The 20,574-nt window shown below is 36.7% G+C and overlaps 2 protein-coding genes across 2 annotated transcripts in view; one reads left to right on the top strand and one right to left on the bottom strand.

Moving 5' to 3' along the window:
* The window catches only part of rxraa (retinoid X receptor, alpha a), a 147,222-nt gene extending 138,541 nt beyond the window's left edge, over positions 1–8,681 (top strand). Inside the window, exons 7-10 of the mRNA XM_073824018.1 lie at positions 2,375–2,507; positions 5,324–5,415; positions 6,330–6,435; positions 6,670–8,681. Coding sequence (XP_073680119.1) covers positions 2,375–2,507; positions 5,324–5,415; positions 6,330–6,435; positions 6,670–6,817 — 479 coding nt within the window. The 3' untranslated portion in view covers positions 6,818–8,681. The remainder of the gene's footprint in view (positions 1–2,374; positions 2,508–5,323; positions 5,416–6,329; positions 6,436–6,669) is intronic.
* Positions 8,682–11,541: 2,860 nt separating this feature from the next.
* LOC141292047 (dynein axonemal intermediate chain 1-like) lies at positions 11,542–19,216 on the bottom strand. Its single transcript, XM_073824017.1, has 14 exons — positions 19,169–19,216; positions 17,722–17,796; positions 17,489–17,622; positions 17,369–17,379; positions 17,126–17,243; positions 17,000–17,043; positions 16,672–16,919; positions 16,364–16,453; positions 16,199–16,280; positions 15,142–15,218; positions 13,718–13,863; positions 13,398–13,503; positions 13,121–13,303; positions 11,542–11,622 (listed from the first exon to the last, which is right to left on the bottom strand). Exons 1-14 carry the CDS (start codon positions 19,214–19,216, stop codon positions 11,542–11,544), a joined length of 1,443 nt encoding a protein of 480 aa, XP_073680118.1.
* Between the last annotated feature and the right edge of the window lie 1,358 nt (positions 19,217–20,574).

The following is a 20,574-nucleotide window of genomic DNA, read 5'->3' as shown; positions in this document are numbered from 1 at the left end:
TGTCGATCAGCAAGGAATTTATCAGCTTATCAACGTACCAGGTTGTAGTTTCCTTGGTGCTCGACACTCGACTTATCGTGACTACATTTAAGATGGCGGCGGGCGCTAAACTTCTTGCGGTTACTGTCTGTATAAATCTACTTGTAAATAAACTACCGGTGCTTTTTCTAAGTTCTCAATGTCTCGTTTTAAATGTCAGGGCCCTTGGAAGTCTACCGATGAAGTGTGGAGCTACTTTGTGCCTCGTAAATGGCGTAAAACAGTGATTTATTTACATGGCTCCTTCGATGCCCGATTGAATATCATTGACAAGCTGTTGTGAGCATCGGCTAACTGACCCCAGATTTCGGACAGCAGTGGACAAGACGAGATGAGATATGCAAGGTACGTTCACACTCGGTATCATGATTCAATACACTTTAGGTCAAAATCACACCGGAGTTCTCCTTTAAGTCTTAAGTAGCACAGGTATATTTGTAGTAATAGCCAAAAATACACTGTATGGGTCAAAATTATCTATTTTTCTTTAGGATATTCATTAGGATATTAAGTAAAGATCATGTTCCATAAAGATATTTGGTAAATTTCCCACTGTAAACATATTAAAATGTATTTTTTGATTAGTAATATACATTGCTAAGTACTTAATTTTGACAACTTTAAAAGTGATTTTCTCAGTATTTAGATTTTTTGCACCCTCAGATTCCAGATATTTAAATAGTTGTATCTCAGCCAAATATTGTCCTATCCTAACAAACCACACATCAATGGAAAGCTTATTTATTCAGTAGGATGTCTCCTTTGACTGGTTTTATGGTCCAGGGTCACATTTAATTAGTTTTGAAAGTTCAGCTGCTACTGTGGGTGTGTTTCAAAACTTAGTTTGGTGCCTATCTAGACTGCACAGTTTTCTATTTGAATATATTTTAAAATGTAAATTATTCCTGTAATTTTTCCAGCTTATTTTTAGCATCATTACTCCAGTCACATGATCCTTAAGAAATCATTCTAATATTCTGATTTTCTGCTCAAAAAACATTATTATTAGTGTATTAGTATATGTTCAAAAAAGCTGAATAGAATTTTTCAGGTTGCTTTGATGAATAGAAAGTTCAGAAGAACAGCATTTATCTGAAACAGAAATCTTTTGTAACATTATAAATGTGTTTATCATCACTTTTGATCCATTTAAAGCATCCCTGCTTAATGAAAGTGTTAATTTCTGTATAGTGTACTTTTTATTTCAGATAAATGCTGATCTGTGGATTTTTCTATTCATCAAAGAATCCTGAAAAAAACGTACTCAACTGTTTTAAATAATAATAATAGTTATAATAATAAAAATGTTTCTTGAACAGAAAATCAGCATATTAGAATGATTTCTGAAGAATCATGTGACACTGAAGACTGGAGTAATGATGCTTTGATCACAGAAAAAAATACATTTGAAAGTAGATTCAAATAGAAAGAAGTTATTTTTAATGGTAAAAAATATTTCACAATATTACTGCTTTTGCTGTATTTTAGATCAAATAAATGCAGGCTTGGTGAGCAGAAGAGACTTCTTTAAAAAACTAAAATTAATAATTTTGACTGGTAGTGTGTATTTGGAAAATGTATTGGCATTAGATATTTGTTAATTAGCTATATAGTTTCTACTGTTGTATCTTTAAGCTAGTGTGCTACCCACATAGACTAGACTCTAGGTTCTAAATATAACTTTGATCCCCAAAAATGCTGTCTGGGTTGGCAGTTATTTTGGTTTTGAAAAAGGTGAGGGAATGCGACGTGGTTTTTACGCGGCATAAGGTTTCAGAAAAGTGCTTTTATATGAAAATGAACGTAAAATATTAAAAAAGGGGGGGGATAAAGTCTCCATGGGTAATATAGTGCTAAGTAAAAGGGGCAGGTGTCCTCACTTAGTTACAGTACACCACTGATTTGAGGAAAGTCAGTTGTTCTGTCGCAAGAGATTTACGAGTGAGTTTCTAAGAAGTTGACAAAGTACGACCAAGACAAATAGATGCTCAGTAGACCACCATTCTACGAATAAACTGCTTCGCTTTTAATTTCCTTTATGGCCCATTGTATTAGCAAGTCATGCTTATCTTCTCAGAACAAGCTGAAGAGCATGTTGAGAAGGTCTTCTCTCGTTCTCTCTCTGTGCTCTCAGGTTTTCTATAAATAACCCCTTTAGTTCTGCTGTCTCACAGATGAAAACATCTCAGCTTTTCCCAAGCTCAACTCTGGGGAAATGAGGGGAGTGGGGTAGTTGCTAGGCAGACTAGTTAAAGGAGCCCTGTCACTCAGATGCTGGCTTCATTCACTCTTTCTGTGTGAAATGTTTAATGATGATTTCATGTGTCTCTCTCAGGATGGAATGAGCTCCTCATTGCGTCATTTTCACATCGTTCGATAGCAGTGAAAGATGGGATACTGTTGGCCACAGGATTGCACGTGCACCGGAACAGCGCCCACAGTGCCGGAGTAGGAGCCATATTTGACAGGTTGGAAAGATACTTATAATATTGGCCCACCTTGTGGATCACCATTGTGTTTCAATTTACCTGACCTATTAAAACCAAAATCTATAATCCAAAACCAAAATCTAAAAAGGGCTCACCCTCATGTCATTCCAAACTTTTAAGACCTTCGTTCATATTCAGAACAAAAAAATTAAGATATTTTTGATGAAATACGAGAGCTTTCTGACACATTCAAGGTCCAGAAAGGTAGTCATTTTATGAAACTATGAGAATACTTTTTGTGCGCAAAGAAGTAGTAAGGTGTCCTTACTACTTTTCTGGGCCTTGAACGTGTCAGTTGCATTGCTGTCTATGCAGGGTCAGAAAACTCTCAGATTTCATCAAACACATCTTAATTTTTGTTCCGAAAATGAACAAAGGTCTTACAGGTTCGGAATGACATAAGGGTGAGTAATTAAAGATAGAGTGTTAATTTCTGGCTGAACTATCCCTTTAAATAATACATATAATACTTATTAATATTATATGTTTTGTTTTTGATAATATATGAAGCTTTGGCTATATGGAACGTATTCAAAGAGATGATCATACTAGAAATTTTCATGACAAGGGCAGAAGAGAAAACCTTGACATTTCTGCCAGCGGAACGCTGAGACAGAAGGGCAGCGAGAAGCGAGCTTTCTATCGATTTACATCGATATTCATTAAATATGCATCCATGCTGGCAACAGAGGTCATGCAGAAATGGTCGAGTGCTCAGACAGAAAATGTTAAAGGAAATCCATTTGTGTGTCATTTATGATGAAATCAAAAAATATGGAGGATATACCCAGTGACGCCAAGGGCTTTATTCTGTATCTCTGCCCACAAAAACCTGAACAATGCTGTGCAATAAAGCTACTAGCTACCTTTTTGTTATACCATGCATATTTACTGAAAACATGTCTTATTTACAACTTACAGTTGAAGTCAATGTTTACATACATCTTGCAGAAGCTGCAAAATGTTAATTATTTTAGCAAAATTAGAGGGATCATAGAAAATGATACACAAAAATATACACAAAATATGCTGAAAAATCAAAGAACTGTTTAACTGTTCAGGACAAACAAGGGACTTATGAACAACTATCACTAAATAAAAAAACACGGCTGTGGATCATTCAGGGAACATCACAGTATTAAGAAGTGTTTGTAAACTTTTGAACGGGGTCATTTTTATAAATTCAACTATTATTTTTATTTTTGTGGACTATATGTAAACATCTTGTATGTGAAATATCTTATTCAGGTCAGTACTAAATAAAAAAAATAACATGCATTTTGTATGATCCCGCTTATTTTGCTAAAATGATTAACGTTTTGCAGATTCTGCAAGGTGTATGTAAACTTTTGACTTCAACTGTATTCGAGGATATTGTTACTGAAAAACAAGAGAAATACTGATTAAGAAAGTCATGACTGTAACAAAAAATCTGTATTCACGGTAATTGGACATTAACATCCCCTGTTAGGTCTGCAGCACCGTGGTTCAAGACTCCACTCCGCTCTCAGCGCCAGAGGCAGCTTTACCGATTAGAATACGCCTGACTCCTGGAAGAATGGATTTCAGTGTTAATGCCGCTTGCATTAAGATGCGCAGCCCTGATAATGTTTCTTTATCAGCTCTCCTGCTAGTGACAGCCGTGCCACAAATGAAGTGGATGCTCGACTTAAACACTGGGCTGAAGTTCCCCACCCCTCCACTTATTGTTCCAAGAGGCCAATTCAATTAGTGTGTGTGTTAAGAGTGGGAACGAGGTTGCCTCACACCAGTGTGTATGGCGTCACACGGTCACACAGAGGCCAAGACTGTAGAAGGAGACGTCACCCTCTGGATCAGAGGAAGTGATGCCAATCTAGACATTTTATTGAGACAATATGTGACCCTGGACCACAAAACCAGTCTTAAGTCGCTGGGGTATATTTGTAGCAATAGCCAAAAATACATTGTATGGGTCAAAATTATTGATTTTTCTTTTATGTCAAAAATCATTAGGAAATTAAGTAAAGATCATGTTCCATGTAGATTTTTTGTAAAATTCCTATTGTAAACATATCAAAATGTAATTTTTGAATAGTAATATGCATTACTAAGAACTTAATTTGGACAAGTTTAAAGGTGATTTTCTCAGTATTTTGATTTTTTGCACCCTCAGATTTCAGATTTTCAAATAGATGCATCTCAGACAAATATTGTCCTATCCTAACAAACCACACATCAATAGAAAGCTTATTTATTGAGCTTTCATATGATGTATATATCTCAGTTTTGTAAAATTTAACCTTATGGCTGGTTTTGTGGTCCAGGGTCACATATTGATATTTGACAGTCACTGCCAGTTAGAGCAGTAATATAGTAGTATCTGTCCACGTGTCTCATTTCCCAACAGCTGATTTTGTTGCAGTTTCCTTTGTTTATAAAAATCAACTGGGCCATTTTTAAGCGGTGCAACCTTTTTTTTTAATTTCTTTTTTTTTTAACATTTGAACATCAAGGTTTTTACAATTACATGTAAAACTAAAAATAAATAAATAAATACTAGTAATAATAATAACAATTCTACAATATAAAATGAAGTAAAAACAACAAAATAAAATTTTTAATTAAAAAGACATTTTCTAGGTTTAAAAAAAATGTTTAGACCTTAGAGAGTTAACAATGTCTTGTTTTATGATGTATTTTCATTTAGTGTGAGAAAAGGGAGACTGTGTTCTCATATATTGATCATGACATCCTAAAATGGCATTATTCAATCCATTTTTAGTCTTAACCTGTTTGTTTTCTCTTATATTCAGAGTGCTAACAGAGTTGGTGTCCAAGATGAGAGACATGCAGATGGATAAAACAGAGCTAGGGTGCCTTCGAGCCATCGTCCTTTTCAACCCAGGTACTACCCCCATGATGCTACCAGTCAAAAATGTTTCTAATGATTAAAATCTAAAGACTTATAGCTTTAAGGTGTTGTATGTCATTTTTTGACTGTACCAAAGCATATAAACACCATAATATATTTACAGATTACAAAACATGCTAAGGTTACAAACAAAACCAATTAATTTGACACCCCGGGTTGCCAGTTGGTGGAAAACTCAGCGTATTGAAGCCAACTCATAAACTTGCTGTGTAATGCTGTGTGCACTGCACACAGCTTCTCATTAAACTTTCTGTCCAATCAAATGTTCTCTAGAACAAATGTTCTCCAAAGCGTCCCGCCCCCTACACGCTGAAGTTGCGGCTGAAATCAGTCACTTGTTCATAGAATTAGTATTTTCTGCTGCGTATGTCCTGCATTGTCTTCCTGTTTCGGTTGAAATTACGTCAACACATAGAATAACGCAGCTTTTCAAAGCACTTCAGTGGACCATTAAGTTCTTGAAATCAATATTGTATGCGATTTTAAATTGCTTGTGATGTTCCCTAATCCCATTCACCTGCTCAGTGTCCAATAATTTCCTGTCAATTTCTATTATATCTGTTCAACATTGGCCTTTGTACACCAGAATAAAGAGAAACCCCACCATCACTGCCATGAAATGATCTCCCATTCATTAATGAGGATAAGTCCAGCGCAGTGCTTATTCTCTGAGGACAGACCTCTCCTCTGTCTCTCCTTCGCTGTCATTTTCCTAATTAGAGACTTTCAAAAGCAGAATTAGTGTTAGGAATTGAGAAACATTCAGTATTTTGAAGACATTGGTTCGGTTCCATTAGAACGCCGTGTGCTTAAGGATGTGCTGGAGCACTAAAGTACAGTTCCTACTCCGAAAACTTAACTTTGTTATGCATCTTCTACTATTTCAGACTCCAAAGGCCTGTCAAACCCAGGTGAGGTGGAGGCGCTGAGAGAGAAGGTCTATGCTTCTCTGGAAGCCTACTGCAAACAGAAGTACCCTGAACAACCTGGAAGGTACATAAACCACTTCCTGTCCTTCTGCACCACTGCAGTACCCATCAGACCTGGATGATATATATATATTTCAATATTTTTTGAAGAACGTTTCATAGCTTCATACTTTCCAAGTCTTATCTGACTTCAAACGTTGTCAGACTGTCAGAGTCACAATCAAAGAGCTATCAGTTTTATCTCTCTTTTGTGGTTTTTTTTTTTTTTTGTGACGTTTGATTATGTTTTCATGTACAGGTTTGCTAAGCTGTTGCTGCGGCTCCCTGCCCTGCGTTCCATTGGACTGAAGTGTTTGGAGCATCTGTTCTTCTTCAAGCTCATAGGGGATACGCCCATAGACACCTTCCTCATGGAGATGCTAGAGGCGCCCCACCAAATGACATAATGACATACCGGCCTCCTGTCGCCAGGGGGACGCAAAGGTCTGCCACCCTAAAGGCCCCTAGAAACTGAACAAGTGACACCATTTGCCAGAGCAAAGGAACTTTCAGAAATGCCGCTCAACAATACACAGATGGCGTCCATGGGTCTGTTTTATACTTTGTATAAAGATATAAATATATATAACACGTAAGAAAAAAAAAGATGACAACGGACTTCAAGCCCACAGGCAACAGTGGACACGGGTGTATCAAACAATCCTTCAATGGGTACATATGAAAAAAAAAACAATAGGTAATTACGGAAATCTTGTAGGGTTGTGTATGTTAGGATGTAATGGGTCTTACGGGAGGAATCCAAGGCTGTAATCAGCCTCATTCAGGATTGGTTAGGGCCTTCCTGGGCTGGCGTGTCTAGGCACATGAAGACTTATGGGAGATGATAATGCGGGTAATAATCGGGTTTCTAACACAAACAATGTGTTTCAGCCCCTGATGGGAGTTTTTGCGATTACAATCCTGCACAAATTGCCATTTTTCCCTCAAGTTCCTGATAGAATATTCTTGTAATTACCGTCATTTCAAAAGTGTTTGCTCTGAACGAAGGAACCGTCACAGACCGCGTTCCTTCTCCCAGTTCACCCCGCGCAATAAGGACGTAACTTCAGGATCAAACATGACGGAACGGCTGAGGTCAGCGTCTAATGAGCCACTCTTGAGTTCACACTTTTTCATTATGCACTCAACATAAGCTTTTAAAAATCCAACCTGGCTGTTCTCACAGAGCCCATGATGCTGAACGTGAACGCCGCAAACTAAAGCCGCTTATAGTGGACATCCCGCCACTTATAAGTCACCCACTGTGTCTTGTCTGTATACCAATTCACCTCAAGTGGTTTTCACTTGTACAGTTTATTACAACCAATTCAGTATTGGTATCCTGTATTTTTTCAGAATGTCTGCCGTTACCTCTCTTTCAGTCACGGTATATCAAGTCCTTTGTGTCGCCCGTCCACTCCATCTCATGCAGTCCGGTCTTGCAAATGTGTGTTATCATTAGGATGTTTCTAAGCACTTAACCTCATGTTTCAAGTCCCATTGTTGTGTTTTTGGGGCTGCCTTTTTGTTTCCAATGTCTGTAATTTGCCATCTTCAGCATTTTCTTTCTTTCTGTATGCTGCTGCTGCTGCTAAACTATGCATTTAGCATTTTGTTTCCCAAAGACTGTCCATAGTGAGGTTGATTTTCAAAATCTGGCAATGAAGACCACCTGTGAACGACGTTACACCGCCAGGACCAAGATTCGGGTCTCCAGCAGTTTGTACAGTCGTGGCCAAAAGTTTTGAGAATTACATAAATATTGGAAATTGGAAAAGTTGCTGCTTAAGTTTTTATAATAGCAAGTTGCATATACTCCAGAATGTTATGAAGAGTGATCAGATGAATTGCATAGTCCTTCTTTGCCATGAAAATTAACTCAATCCCGAAAAAAACTTTCCACTGCATTCCATTGCTGTCATTAAAGGACCTGCTGAGATCATTTCAGTAATCGTCTTGTTAACTCAGGTGAGAATGTTGACGAGCACAAGGCTGGAGATCATTATGTCAGGCTGATTGGGTTAGAATGGAAGACTTGACATGTTAAAAGGAGGGTGATGCTTGAAATCATTGTTCGTCCATTGTTAACCATGGTGACCTGCAAAGAAACGTGTGCAGCCATCATTGCGTTGCATAAAAATGGCTTCACAGGCAAGGATATTGTGGCTACTAAGATTGCACCTAAATCAACAATTTATAGGATCATCAAGAACTTCAAGGAAAGAGGTTCAATTCTTGTTAAGAAGGCTTCAGGGCGTCCAAGAAAGTCCAGCAAGCGCCAGGATGGTCTTCTAAAGAGGATTCAGCTGCGGGATCGGAGTGCCACCAGTGCAGAGCTTGCTCAGGAATGGCAGCAGGCAGGTGTGAGCGCATCTGCACGCACAGTGAGGCCAAGACTTTTGGAAGATGGCCTGGTGTCAAGAAGGGCAGCAAAGAAGCCACTTCTCTCCAAAAAAAAACATCAGGGACAGATCGATCTTCTGCAAAAAGTATGGCGAATGGACTGCTGAGGACTGGGGCAAAGTCATATTCTCTGATGAAGCCTCTTTCCGATTGTTTGGAGTATCTGGAAAAAGGCTTGTCCGGAGAAGAAAAGGTGAGCGCTCCCATCAGTCCTGTGTCATGCCAACAGTAAAGCATCCTGAGACCATTCATGTGTGGGGTTGCTTCTCATCCAAGGGAGTGGGCTCACTCACAATTTTGCTCAAAAACACAGCCATGAATAAAGAATGGTACCAAAACACCCTCCAAAAGCAACTTCTTCCAACAATCCAACAACAGTTTGGTGAAGAACAATGCATTTTCCAGCACGATGGAGCACCGTGCCATAAGGCAAAAGTGATAACTAAGTGGCTTGGGGACCAAAACGTTGAAATTTTGGGCCCATGGCATGGAAACTCCCCAGATCTTAATCCCATTGAGAACTTGTGGTCAATCCTCAAGAGGCGGGTGGACAAACAAAAGCCCACTAATTCTGACAAACTCCAAGAAGTGATTATGAAAGAATAGGTTGCTATCAGTCAGGATTTGGCCCAGAAGTTGATTGAGAGCATGCCCAGTCGAATTGCAGAGGTCCTGAAAAAGAAGGGCCAACACTGCAAATACTGACTCTTTGCATAAATGTCATGTAATTGTCGATAAAAGCCTTTGAAACGTATGAAGTGCTTGTAATTATATTTCAGTACATCACAGAAACAACTGAAACAAAGATCTAAAAGCAGTTGAGCAGCAAACTTTGTGAAAACTAATATTTGTGTCATTCTCAAAACTTTTGGCCACGACTGTAGAGAGAGCAAATAATGCTGAGGCAATGGGAGAGCTGAGACTTCCACCTAGCGGTGGAGATGCAGCACTGCAACATTACTTGAATTTTGTACAAGTATTTAATTGGATGAAAAATGGCACTTTTACGTGATATTATCGATGTTTGTTTTTGTTTGAGTGCAGTCTCACAAGGGTCTCCAGCAATATCTTGATTTAGATCACTCGAGATGGTTTATTCAGAGTGAAGCCCAACCAATTTCAGTCAATACGTTTATTAGGATGTGTCTCTGAAAGTCAGCTTTTCGTCCTCTTACTTAATTGTTATTGGCTTCGCTAGACTTTTTAATGGAACCACCAGTATCTTGAAGCCATATGCAGGTTTTTGAGATCAAAAACTTTCTCCTGTTGGAAATGGAGTAATGCTGAAATGATAACTAGATAGAATTAATACATACGCAAATGCTTTATAACATAAAGCTATATTTTGTCTATATGTAAATGTGTGTATATTTCTAAATATGAAAGTATATAAATCCATTCTTTAAATGTTGTTAAGGGAGCCAAGTGTTTTTCTTAAATTGACTAAAACCAGGCCTAATTGCACTGTTGTTGCTGTTTATTCTCAGATACTAGAAATGTTTTTAATTGCTGAAGCTTTTGTGTTCAGCCTTGAAATACACACAGAAAAAGAGAAAAGGAAAATTTTAGACTAATACCAGCAGTTCAGAGCCCTAAGAAAAGATCTTACACCAGCTCCTTGACTTCTGAATCATTTTATGTTCACAAAACCTCAAAAACATCTAAAGGAACGTGTTTGCTTAGCCACTTTTTCTCCCTTTTAAACTAGTGAGGATAAACTTTGACCCTGACACAGTCACTGCTTCAGTCGTCACAGAGATGGGACCTTTAAAAAAAAAGTTGAGAAAATTATAGGAAAAAATCTATTTTTGTACAAATGTAATTTTATCCCTTGCTTATATATCCTCCCTTCCTTCCTCTTTCTGTGGGCTGTTGTATACATTGTGTAAATGTTAATTTGAAGCGGGAAAAATTCAAATCGGAGCATTTGAAAGTGGATTGTGAGGGATGACGTCAGTTCCGACACCTTTTTACCTCCACTCTGCCTTTTGGTTTCCTTCTTTCGCCATCTCAAAGAGAAGGACTGTTCTCTCATCATATTTTGTCTTATTTTTAAGGAAATGAAAAAGTCATCTGTTCTACTTTGTGGGTTGTTCTTTGATGTTTTGTCTTTCAATCAAATTAAACGTCTAATTAAAAATATTATACGTGTTGTGTCTTTACTAAACTAGTTGGACTCAACATGGGTTAACTAAAACTTTCTATGAATTCCAATATAATAAGGAAGTTCTTGCCTACTCGCAATAATGGCGGAAGAAAAAGAATTGTTGAATAAAGTAGTTATTTTGGTTTTCTTTGTGCGCAAAAAGTTTTCTCATAGCTTTGTAAAATTACGGTTGAACCATGTGACTATTTTAACAATGACCTTACTACCTTTCTGGGTCTGAGAACATCTCAGTTAAATCTCAGTCAGAAAGCTTTCGGATTTCATCAAAAAATATCTTAATTTGTGTTCGGAAGATGAACGAAGGTCTTACAGGTTTGGAACGACATGAGGGTGAGTAGGTGAAAATGAATAAAAAGTCAAGTAGTGCAAGAACTGTCTGAAAGAGGAATTGTAATGTTTTATTGTGTTTGTTGGCTTAAACAGTAGATTTATGAAAGTTATAGATGTGCTGTAAGACTATTTTTGACTACTCTCACATTTCTAGGAAACAGATTAAAATGTTTACATTTACATTTTTTGTTGTGGTCTTACTGTGCCTCCGTTCTGCTGTTTGTTGCCAGGCTATCTCAGTAAGCTTAACAGTTGCTCCATCTTTGCTATTTCCACCTCCAGGCTCATTGGCAACTCCTGACCCTTCTTATCCTGTAGAGCCAAAGACAGAAATACAAAGGAAGAGATGAATTAGCTGCTGGTGCCACAAACAATCACAAACACTTCTCATTTAAACATTTCTATCTTGACCGGTGAAGGTAATGAGAGAGGTGTCAGACTCGCTCCAATCTCGCATGACATTTGTCTGATACTACAGCACCACATTAGAGCCGGGGGGTGTAAACTTTTGAATAGAATGAAGATGTGTAAAATTTTTGTTTATGAGTCCCTTGTTTGTGAAATTCTTTGGTTTTTCAGCATTTCAGTGTAATTGAACCTTTTCCAACAATGACTGTATGACTTTGAAAACCAAATTTTCACGCTGAGGACAGCTGAGGGACTCATATGCAACTATTACAGAAGCTCACTGATGCTTCAGAAGGAATCACAATGCATTAAGAGATGGGGGTGAAAACTTTTGAACAGAATGAAGATATGTACATTTTTCTTATTTTGCCTAAATATCGCATTTTCTTCATTTAGTACTGCCCTTCAGAAGCTACAGAAGATACTGAGGTTTCCCACAAGACAAAATGAGTTAAATTTACCATAATCCCTAAATTCAAAATGTTCTTAATGCATTTTTCGTTCTGGGGCATCAGTGAACTTTCTGTAATAGTTGCATATGAGTCCCTCAGTGGTCCTCAGTGTGAAAAGATGGATCTCAAAACCATACAGTGATTGTTGGAAAGGGTTCAAATATGCAAAAATGCTGAAAAACCAATAAAAAATAAAAAATAAAAATTATGGGACCTGAAGGTTTTTTCTAAAGAACAGGGTTCAGTTTTCATTTTGTACTACCCTTTAGAAGCTACAGAAGATACTGATGTTTCCCAGAAGAAAAAATAAGTTACATTTACCCTAATCTTTAAATTCAAAAAGATCCAAATGCATCGTTTTTCTTTCAGGAGCATCAGTGAGCATTTGAATCTTCTGTAATAGTTACATATGAGTCCCTCAGTTGTCCTCAGTGTGAAAAGATGGATCTCAAAATCATACCATCATTGCTGGAAAGAGTTCAAATACACAAGAATACTTATCAATTAAAGAATTTGTGGGACCTGAAGGTTTTTTCTAAAGAACAGGGTTCAGTTTTCATTTTGTACTGCCCTTTAGAAGCTACAGAAGACACTGATGTTTCCCAGAAGACAAACTATGTTAAATTTACAATAATATTCAATTCAAAAAGTTCATTTGAATCTTCTGTGATAGTTGCATATGAGTCCCTCAGTTGTCCTCAGTGTGAAAAGATGGATCTCAAAACCATACAGTCGTTGTTGGAAAGGGTTCAAATACACAAAAAAGATGAAAAAACAAGAATTTGTGGGGCCAGAAGGATTTTTCTGAAGAACAGCGGGCAGTTTAACTGTTCAGAACAAACAAGGGACTCATGAACTCTTGAACTCTTGGAAAGAGTTCAACTTCACATAATTGCTTAAAAAAGAGCACAGCACTGATTAAGAATGTGATTTTATTTTTCATCTCTTACCTTAGGCTTCTTGCGGAGATTGGGAGAGAGCTTGAGGCTGGTGACATGGCCGCGGCCATCGCCTACGATGATGATGGGATGAACAGGGTTGAATTTAATGTTGAAGAGCTTGGTCTTCCTCGACACCACTTTTTGCTGGCAGAGGGCCTTGTATTTGTTGATGCTGAGGTCGAACACATGAACCTAATAGAAGAAATGGAAGAGGAGGTGCATGAGTTTAAGGTTTGATGTTTTGTTACTATTACAAGACAAAATAGAAGTAGTTTTCGTTGTTTACCTTTCCTTCAGTGGTGACAGCAGCAAACACAGTGGAGGAGTATGGAGCCCAGGCCACATCTGTCACTGCAGCTCCAGTTTCCAATTCAAAGGTGAATATGGGAGACCTGTGAGAGACATGTATTGTTGCTTGTATAAACTACCATCATTCAAAAAGCTATAACAGAAACTACAGTGCTTCCATTCTGTAACTGATATCTAATTGTCTAATTGTGATATATAACAAAAAAATATTATTCTCTGAATAAGAAATAATGAGTGCTATTTTAAGAGGCTGGAAAAGGCTCCTGTAGACAGTGCTGTAGGGAACAGTGCTCGTACTTCATAGTTTGATCCCAAATTTTGACCGTCCAGTCCCAGCTGCAGGAGATAAAGACGTCAGGATGGTAGGGATTCCACCTCACACAACTGACACCCATGAAGTGGGCATCATATGTCTCCGTGAATCTATTATAGAGTTTGGATCCCTATGAAACACAAACTCATTACTGGTTAAATTAACATTACAAAATTGCTGTTTTATACAACAGCACTCTTGCTCATGTTATACTGCTTAACAATGCACTGATGGTTATGAATAACATTTGCAGAAGTATAGATTACAATAGATCAACACCATTTTTCTTGTTGCATAAATCTTGCAGCATCTGTTAGCTTTAAAGGCTGTTGCCTTAACATGGCACATACATGCTTATTGCTAGAGATGCAGAAGGATGTTGGTGTTTGCATGTCATGTTTGTAATTTAGAATAAAACAAGACTTACAGAGCAAAGTACAGCATACAGATGAGAGACAAAACTGTCTGATCTGTCAACATGAAGAGTTTGAACGCTAGTCTACCCCTGGCTAGCAGAGTGAAAAATATAAATAAAGAAAGATAGAGTACAGAGCAGGATGTTTAGAGGGCATTTGTTAATGTGAAATATAAAGATTTTTTTTTTTTTTTTTGGTATTTTTTGCCTTTATTGAGATCAGAAGTGACAGGAGATGAAGTGGGAGAAAGATGGGGGGCGGGATCGGGAAAGGTCCTCGAGTCGGGATTCAAACACGGGACGCCCAGAGCGCAACGGCGCTGTATGTCGGCGCGTTGCCCACAAGGCTATCGGCACGACGTAACAAAGATTTAAAAGAAAAAAAGTCTGGTTGATTGGCCTTGGTGTAAATGATCCTCTTGCCTGTGATGGTATAGAAAGTCTGCACTTATGTCACGTTTTGGTCAGTTACAGGGATGCGCGGCCATACTGACGATACTCGGATGTAAACAACAGCATAGATTGCTTGGTTAATGTGCTACTGAATACATTGTTCTGCTAATTTCTGCTGTCTAAACCATGGGAAAAAATGTGTGGAAGCTGCGAAATCATATATGGAAGGACTTAGTAAACAGGAAAAGATGCAATATTTTGACAAACTAAAGTTAATAGGTGGTAAAGTAGTATAAAGATATTAGTCTAATATTTCATCTACCTGACCAGAAATGATAAGAACAAACACGAATGTTGTGAAGATTCATGCCCTGGAAATCCTGGTTCAGTTTGGCCAAGCACAAACGCCTTTTGTTACCCAGATGTTTTTCCTGGTCTGACCGATTAGTACAGCCCAAAACATGACAATAATTGACCATTTTCAGCAGCAATAATCAGCAAAATATTTGCATTTCGTTCGGTTCAGTGGCATTGTTTACATTCAGTGCCGCCAATATGGCCAATCGATGACGCGTCATGAAAACACTCTATATGACTGACCTTGTGGATCTTTCCATACTCAGTGCCAACAAGAAAAATGCTGTCCTTTTGTTTGTGAAAGTCCAGAGATGTTCCAACTAGACCAATAAAGAAAATATCTTCAGTGAGTATGATAATACATTAATGCGTGCATTTTTTACACCAACAGCACATTTGTAACCCTGGACTACAAAATCAGTCGTAATGGTTAATATGAAGGCTGAATAAATAAGCTTTCAATTGATGTATGGTTTGTTAAGATGAAAATCTTAAATCAGGAATCTGAGGGTGCAAAAACTCTAAATATTGAGATTAAAGTTGTCCAAATGAAGTTCTTAGCAATGCATATTACTAATCAAAAATTCCGTTTTGATATATTTATGGTAGGGAATTTACTAAATATCTTCACGGAACATGATCTTTACTTAAAGCCTAATGATTTTTGGCATAAAAGAAAAATCTACAATTTTGACCCATACAATGTATTTTTGGCTATTGCTACAAATATACTTGTGCTACTTAAGACTGGTTTTGTGGTCCAGGGTCACATTTATTCAGTTATTCACACTATTCTTCTGTTCTGTGTGATTTCTAAAAAATGATCTGAACATAACTGGAACTGATAAGAAAATGCAAAACTCAAACTTTTAAGTAATTTGCATTCTTGTTATGGTGAAACTGAATTAGCATTAAACCTCAACAGGTAAAATATCACACATGAATGAAACACTGTCATAGAAATACATCAGTTTTAGAAAAATCACATTTACATTTGTATTATGTACAGGAAAGATGGGTAAAGTTGTTTTCTTATTTACATTGCTGACGATATCTGTGTCTGTGATTACATTTCCTGTATTAGATTGTGAATATACTTCACAGCTGAAGGCCCCTGTCCTTATAATAAGAGAAAACCCCAATCAAATCATTACTTCATGTTTTTATAAATATCTTTGTGCTCATATTGGTTGTGCAATGCAAAAAGCTGCTAATAATGAAGCATTATTAGATACTTTTAATATTATTTTTAGTATTACATACTTCTACATATTGACCAGTGTGGTACGGTGATTCATACCTGTGAAAAAGACATCCTTACGGTCATCAGGAATTGTGTCTGGGACTGGGAGCTTGATCATATCTGTGAAGACTAGTTCATGCTAAAATCCAAATGATTTGCATTAATTAACCTCTACAATAATGACTTGATTTACAATCAACGTTTAGATATTTCCTTTTGTACCTTTACAAGAGTCCAAGACACCACTCGTCCATCAGCAGACACAGAGATGAAGTTGTGATTACTGTCCAAATCATCCTTCTGCCACTTCACCTGTAATGAAACACAAAACACAGTACAGCCAAGACTTTCTAATCAACCAAGCATCACAGAAAGTATCCTACAAGCACTGAATCAAACTCTGCATTTAATTCTAAGTACAATACTATTCAAAAGTTAAAATTTGGTTGTGTACCTCACATTTTGGTTATATCATACTTTAGGTAATAAGGTTTAGCATTATTGTTTTAATCAACCCAGTGGTCACATACCTGCATTACAGCACCTTTATGTTTACCAGAGCTGGCTCTGTTGTCCCAAAAGGGCTGATCAGTCTTTTTCTTCAGGTTGTACACTGCAACACAGCCGTCATACATCCCCACAGCCACCAGGTAAGACAGATGTTCATGAATGTCTATGCACATTACACCTGAGGACGTGTTGAAGATGAATTCTGGGTAATTGGGGTTCCTCAGGGTGTAAAAGAGAACCATGCCACCCCCCTGTTGAGTAAATTCATCTAAACAAGAAAGATGAAACACATTTCAGAGTCATTTAGCTTACAAATAATTGCTTGTATATGGTACATAGTAAACTTACGAGACCCAAGACCAACAGCGAACAAATCACTGTGTTGGTGATCCCTAGAAATAACCAAATAGAAAATGTCACTCAAATATAGTCAAAAATCACTGCATTCTTTTTTTAGTACAGTGTGAACCTCACCAGCAGAGGGCAGTCACAGACAGACTTTTGGGTTTTGCATGCTCAAATTTCCACAGTGGGAGAAGAGTGCCCTTCTCTCCTCTAAATTCATCTGATGCGTCCTCAAAGTACTTCAGATCTGAGTTTGGATATGAAGGCATTTATATCAGAAAAAGGCATACTCTTTTTGAATAGCATTGGAAATCAATAATTTATTATAATTACCATATAAAATATCTGCATACATATTGTGATACACCTCACCCTCCATGTTCCTGGTCAGCACAGCAAGATGGGATATATCATAAGTCTATAAGCACAAGAAGTGATTTGCTATAAAACAAGTTATTTTCTTGAAATAACTGACAGTATATATAGGCCTACTTTGTTCCAAACACCACCTTAATTTGTGATTCATCTGTTTCTTCTTCATCCTCTAGGGCTTCTTTTTCAGACTGACTGCTTGATTTGATTGCCCGCCTCTTTATTTCCTTATCATAGTAATCATAGATTTCTGACTGGAGAAAGAGCCAACATTGTGTCACCCAAATGCAAACAAATGCAAACACAAAAAGTTGATCAATATAATTCACCAGGAAATGAAAAGATTTTCTCACCTGACTGGCTGTAGCGCTGAAATCGGCAAACTTGGTGGACTTTTGTGAACATGGACTGGTTTGAGTCTCTTTATCCTGCAAAACATCATTAAAAAAAAAAGGCAAATTGTAATAGTACTAGCGAATAGTAATAGAACCAAGACTCTTCTGCTAAAGAGAATCTGAAATCCCAACTTCCTGATATAACTATTATGTGATGTGTGTTGTAACTGTTTTATTTTCTGTTGATACAAATGATATAATAAATTCTATAAATATGCAGGTGATATGGCACTGGTTACACTATTAATGGAAAGGTTGTGTCAATCATGAAGATGAGTATGGAAGAGTTGAGATGAGTATATGAGTATTGAAGTAGATTTTAAAATCTTGTTTGAAAGTTTTCAGGTAATACACTTCCGGACCCGGTCAAAAGTTTTTGAGATTTTTAATATATTTTTTTAAAGAAGTCACTTCTGCTCACCAAGGCTGTATTTATTTGATCCAAAGTACAGCAAAAACAGTATCATTTTGAAAAAAAAAAATCTATTTAAAATAACTATTTGAATATATTTTCTATTTGAATTTATTTTAAAATGTAATTTATTCCTGTTTTTTCAAAGCTGAATTTTCAGCATCATTACTTCGTGATCCTTCAGAAATCATTCTAATATTCTGATTTGCTGTTCAAACACATTTATTCTTATTCTTATTATTATTATGTTGACAGCTGAGTAGAATTTTTTTTAGGTTTCGTTGATAAAGTTAAGAACAGCATTTGTTATTCTAGAAATCTTTTGTAACATTATACATTTCTTAATCATTACTTTTTCATCAATTTAAATCATCCTTGATAAATAAAAGTATTAATTTCTATAATTTCTTTCCCAATATACTGACTCCAAGCTTTTGAATGGTTTAGTGTATAATGTTACAGCTTTTTATTTCAAATAAATGCTGATCTTTGTATCTTTCTATTCATCAAAGAATCCTGAAAAAAATGTACTTAACTGATTTAAATATTGATAATAATAATATTTTCTTGAACAACAAAAAAGTATATGAGAATGATTTCCGAAGGATCATGTGACACTGAAGACTGAAGTAATGAAGTTGAAAATGTAGCTTTGATCCCAGGAAAAATTTACGTTTTAAAATATATTCAAATAGAAAACAGTTATTTTAAATAGTAAAAATATTTTACAATATAACTGGTAGTGTACAAATAGAGTCTCAGAATAATAATAAACAAATAAGTTACTGGATCATTTGTGTAAATAAAGTTATTAAATATGTTGGCTTGAGATATTCTGTTTGCTTGAGACTTGATGCTTGATGACTCTTCAACTGTCAAAAATTCCAATCAAAACAGACACACATCTAAATATTCTCAAGCCAACAAAAAGGTCTGTTAATAAACGTAACTAATCTAGTTTGCTTTCTTTATAATATCATATCGTTATCATACCTCTTTAGATTTCAACGTCCCATCTTCGCTTTCTTCTTTTGTTGACATTTTTTTGCTTTCAGCTGCTCCCGTCCCGTCTGTTCAACTGATCCAGCCTTGGAAACTGGATGACGTGACACTAATGCGCAACTGCGCATGCGTATAATTATAATTAACATAATTAATATTTTATTTAACTTTAATTAATACTTAAGCGGCGTTTGAATTTATCTTGAAGTACGGGATTAAAGGCGGGGCTTTGGTTGAAATACATCAATGAACATCGCTAATGTGTACAGTTAATGAGGTTCAACAGTTCATTGTTACACCAGTTTAGATTGCATTGAAAAAGTGAAGCTGAGACGTAGTCAATGTTTTGAAATTAAATTAAATTCACGTTTATTTTTAAACAGTGGCGGCTCCTGACAAATATCTCTGGGGGGGCAACTGTTCCGATTTTGGCAAAGATAACCGCTTTAATGGGTAAAATGATAAAATTCAGATAGCCAACTTTACAGGATTACATTGCATTGTTTGATTTGGTTTCCCTGTTCCTAGATGGCAACATCAGGCATGAATTGTACAAACTGTACAGTATTTTGAATAGCTATATTAAATTTATCGCAATGGTCTCAAATACACTGAAACACTTCCACCATGGCCATCAAGAGACACATTGTCATCAACTAGTTAGCCCTCTAAGAGTAAAAAAAAAAAAAAAAAAAAGCCATACTGCTTTACAATTAAAGACTTTTTATTTCTCATATTAAAACTGTAATTAATCAAATCTTTCCAGAACATATTCAGTATAAATTTGGCTGCCAATATGCAATCAATACAACTATTTAAAATTCAACATTTGGAGAATACAACATATAACATACAAGGCCGTAACCAGGGTTTGAAAATTAGTGAGGTGTTAAGAATTGTGCTATAATAACACCCACAAATGCACTACATATAGCCTAAACTTCAAAATAGACAGACATGTAGATGATTGTGAAAGATTTTTTATTCAGTATAATGTTTTACATGGAAAGTTCGTTTTTTTTTTTAGCTGAGGGAATTTTTATTTTATAACAAGTTATAAAAATAACGTTAGAATAATGACACTGACATAAAACTAACGTTCAACTTTCCACTTTATAAACGTCCCAAAGTGTCACACTAAATTGGACAAACGAGTCAAAAAACACGTATAATAGGTGGATCTGGCAACAAACGGAGGCTGCTGCACCCGCGCTCTCACTCAACGCGTTCTCAAGCCCCTATCACTGCGCTAGCTTCTCGTAGCAACATGAATTGCAAACACTCATGTGATATGAGGTGGTTTAAACGGCTAAATAATCATTCTAAGAGCTTGACATTTTATTTTTGAATATAAAAAATGACCGAGGTCCGGACCTCGGTGACCTCATAGCTGGCTA

The sequence above is a fragment of the Garra rufa genome, chromosome 19 (genome assembly GCF_049309525.1).
Source record: "Garra rufa chromosome 19, GarRuf1.0, whole genome shotgun sequence".
NCBI lineage: Eukaryota > Metazoa > Chordata > Actinopteri > Cypriniformes > Cyprinidae > Garra > Garra rufa.
This window is presented reverse-complemented; position numbering and strand designations above follow the sequence as displayed.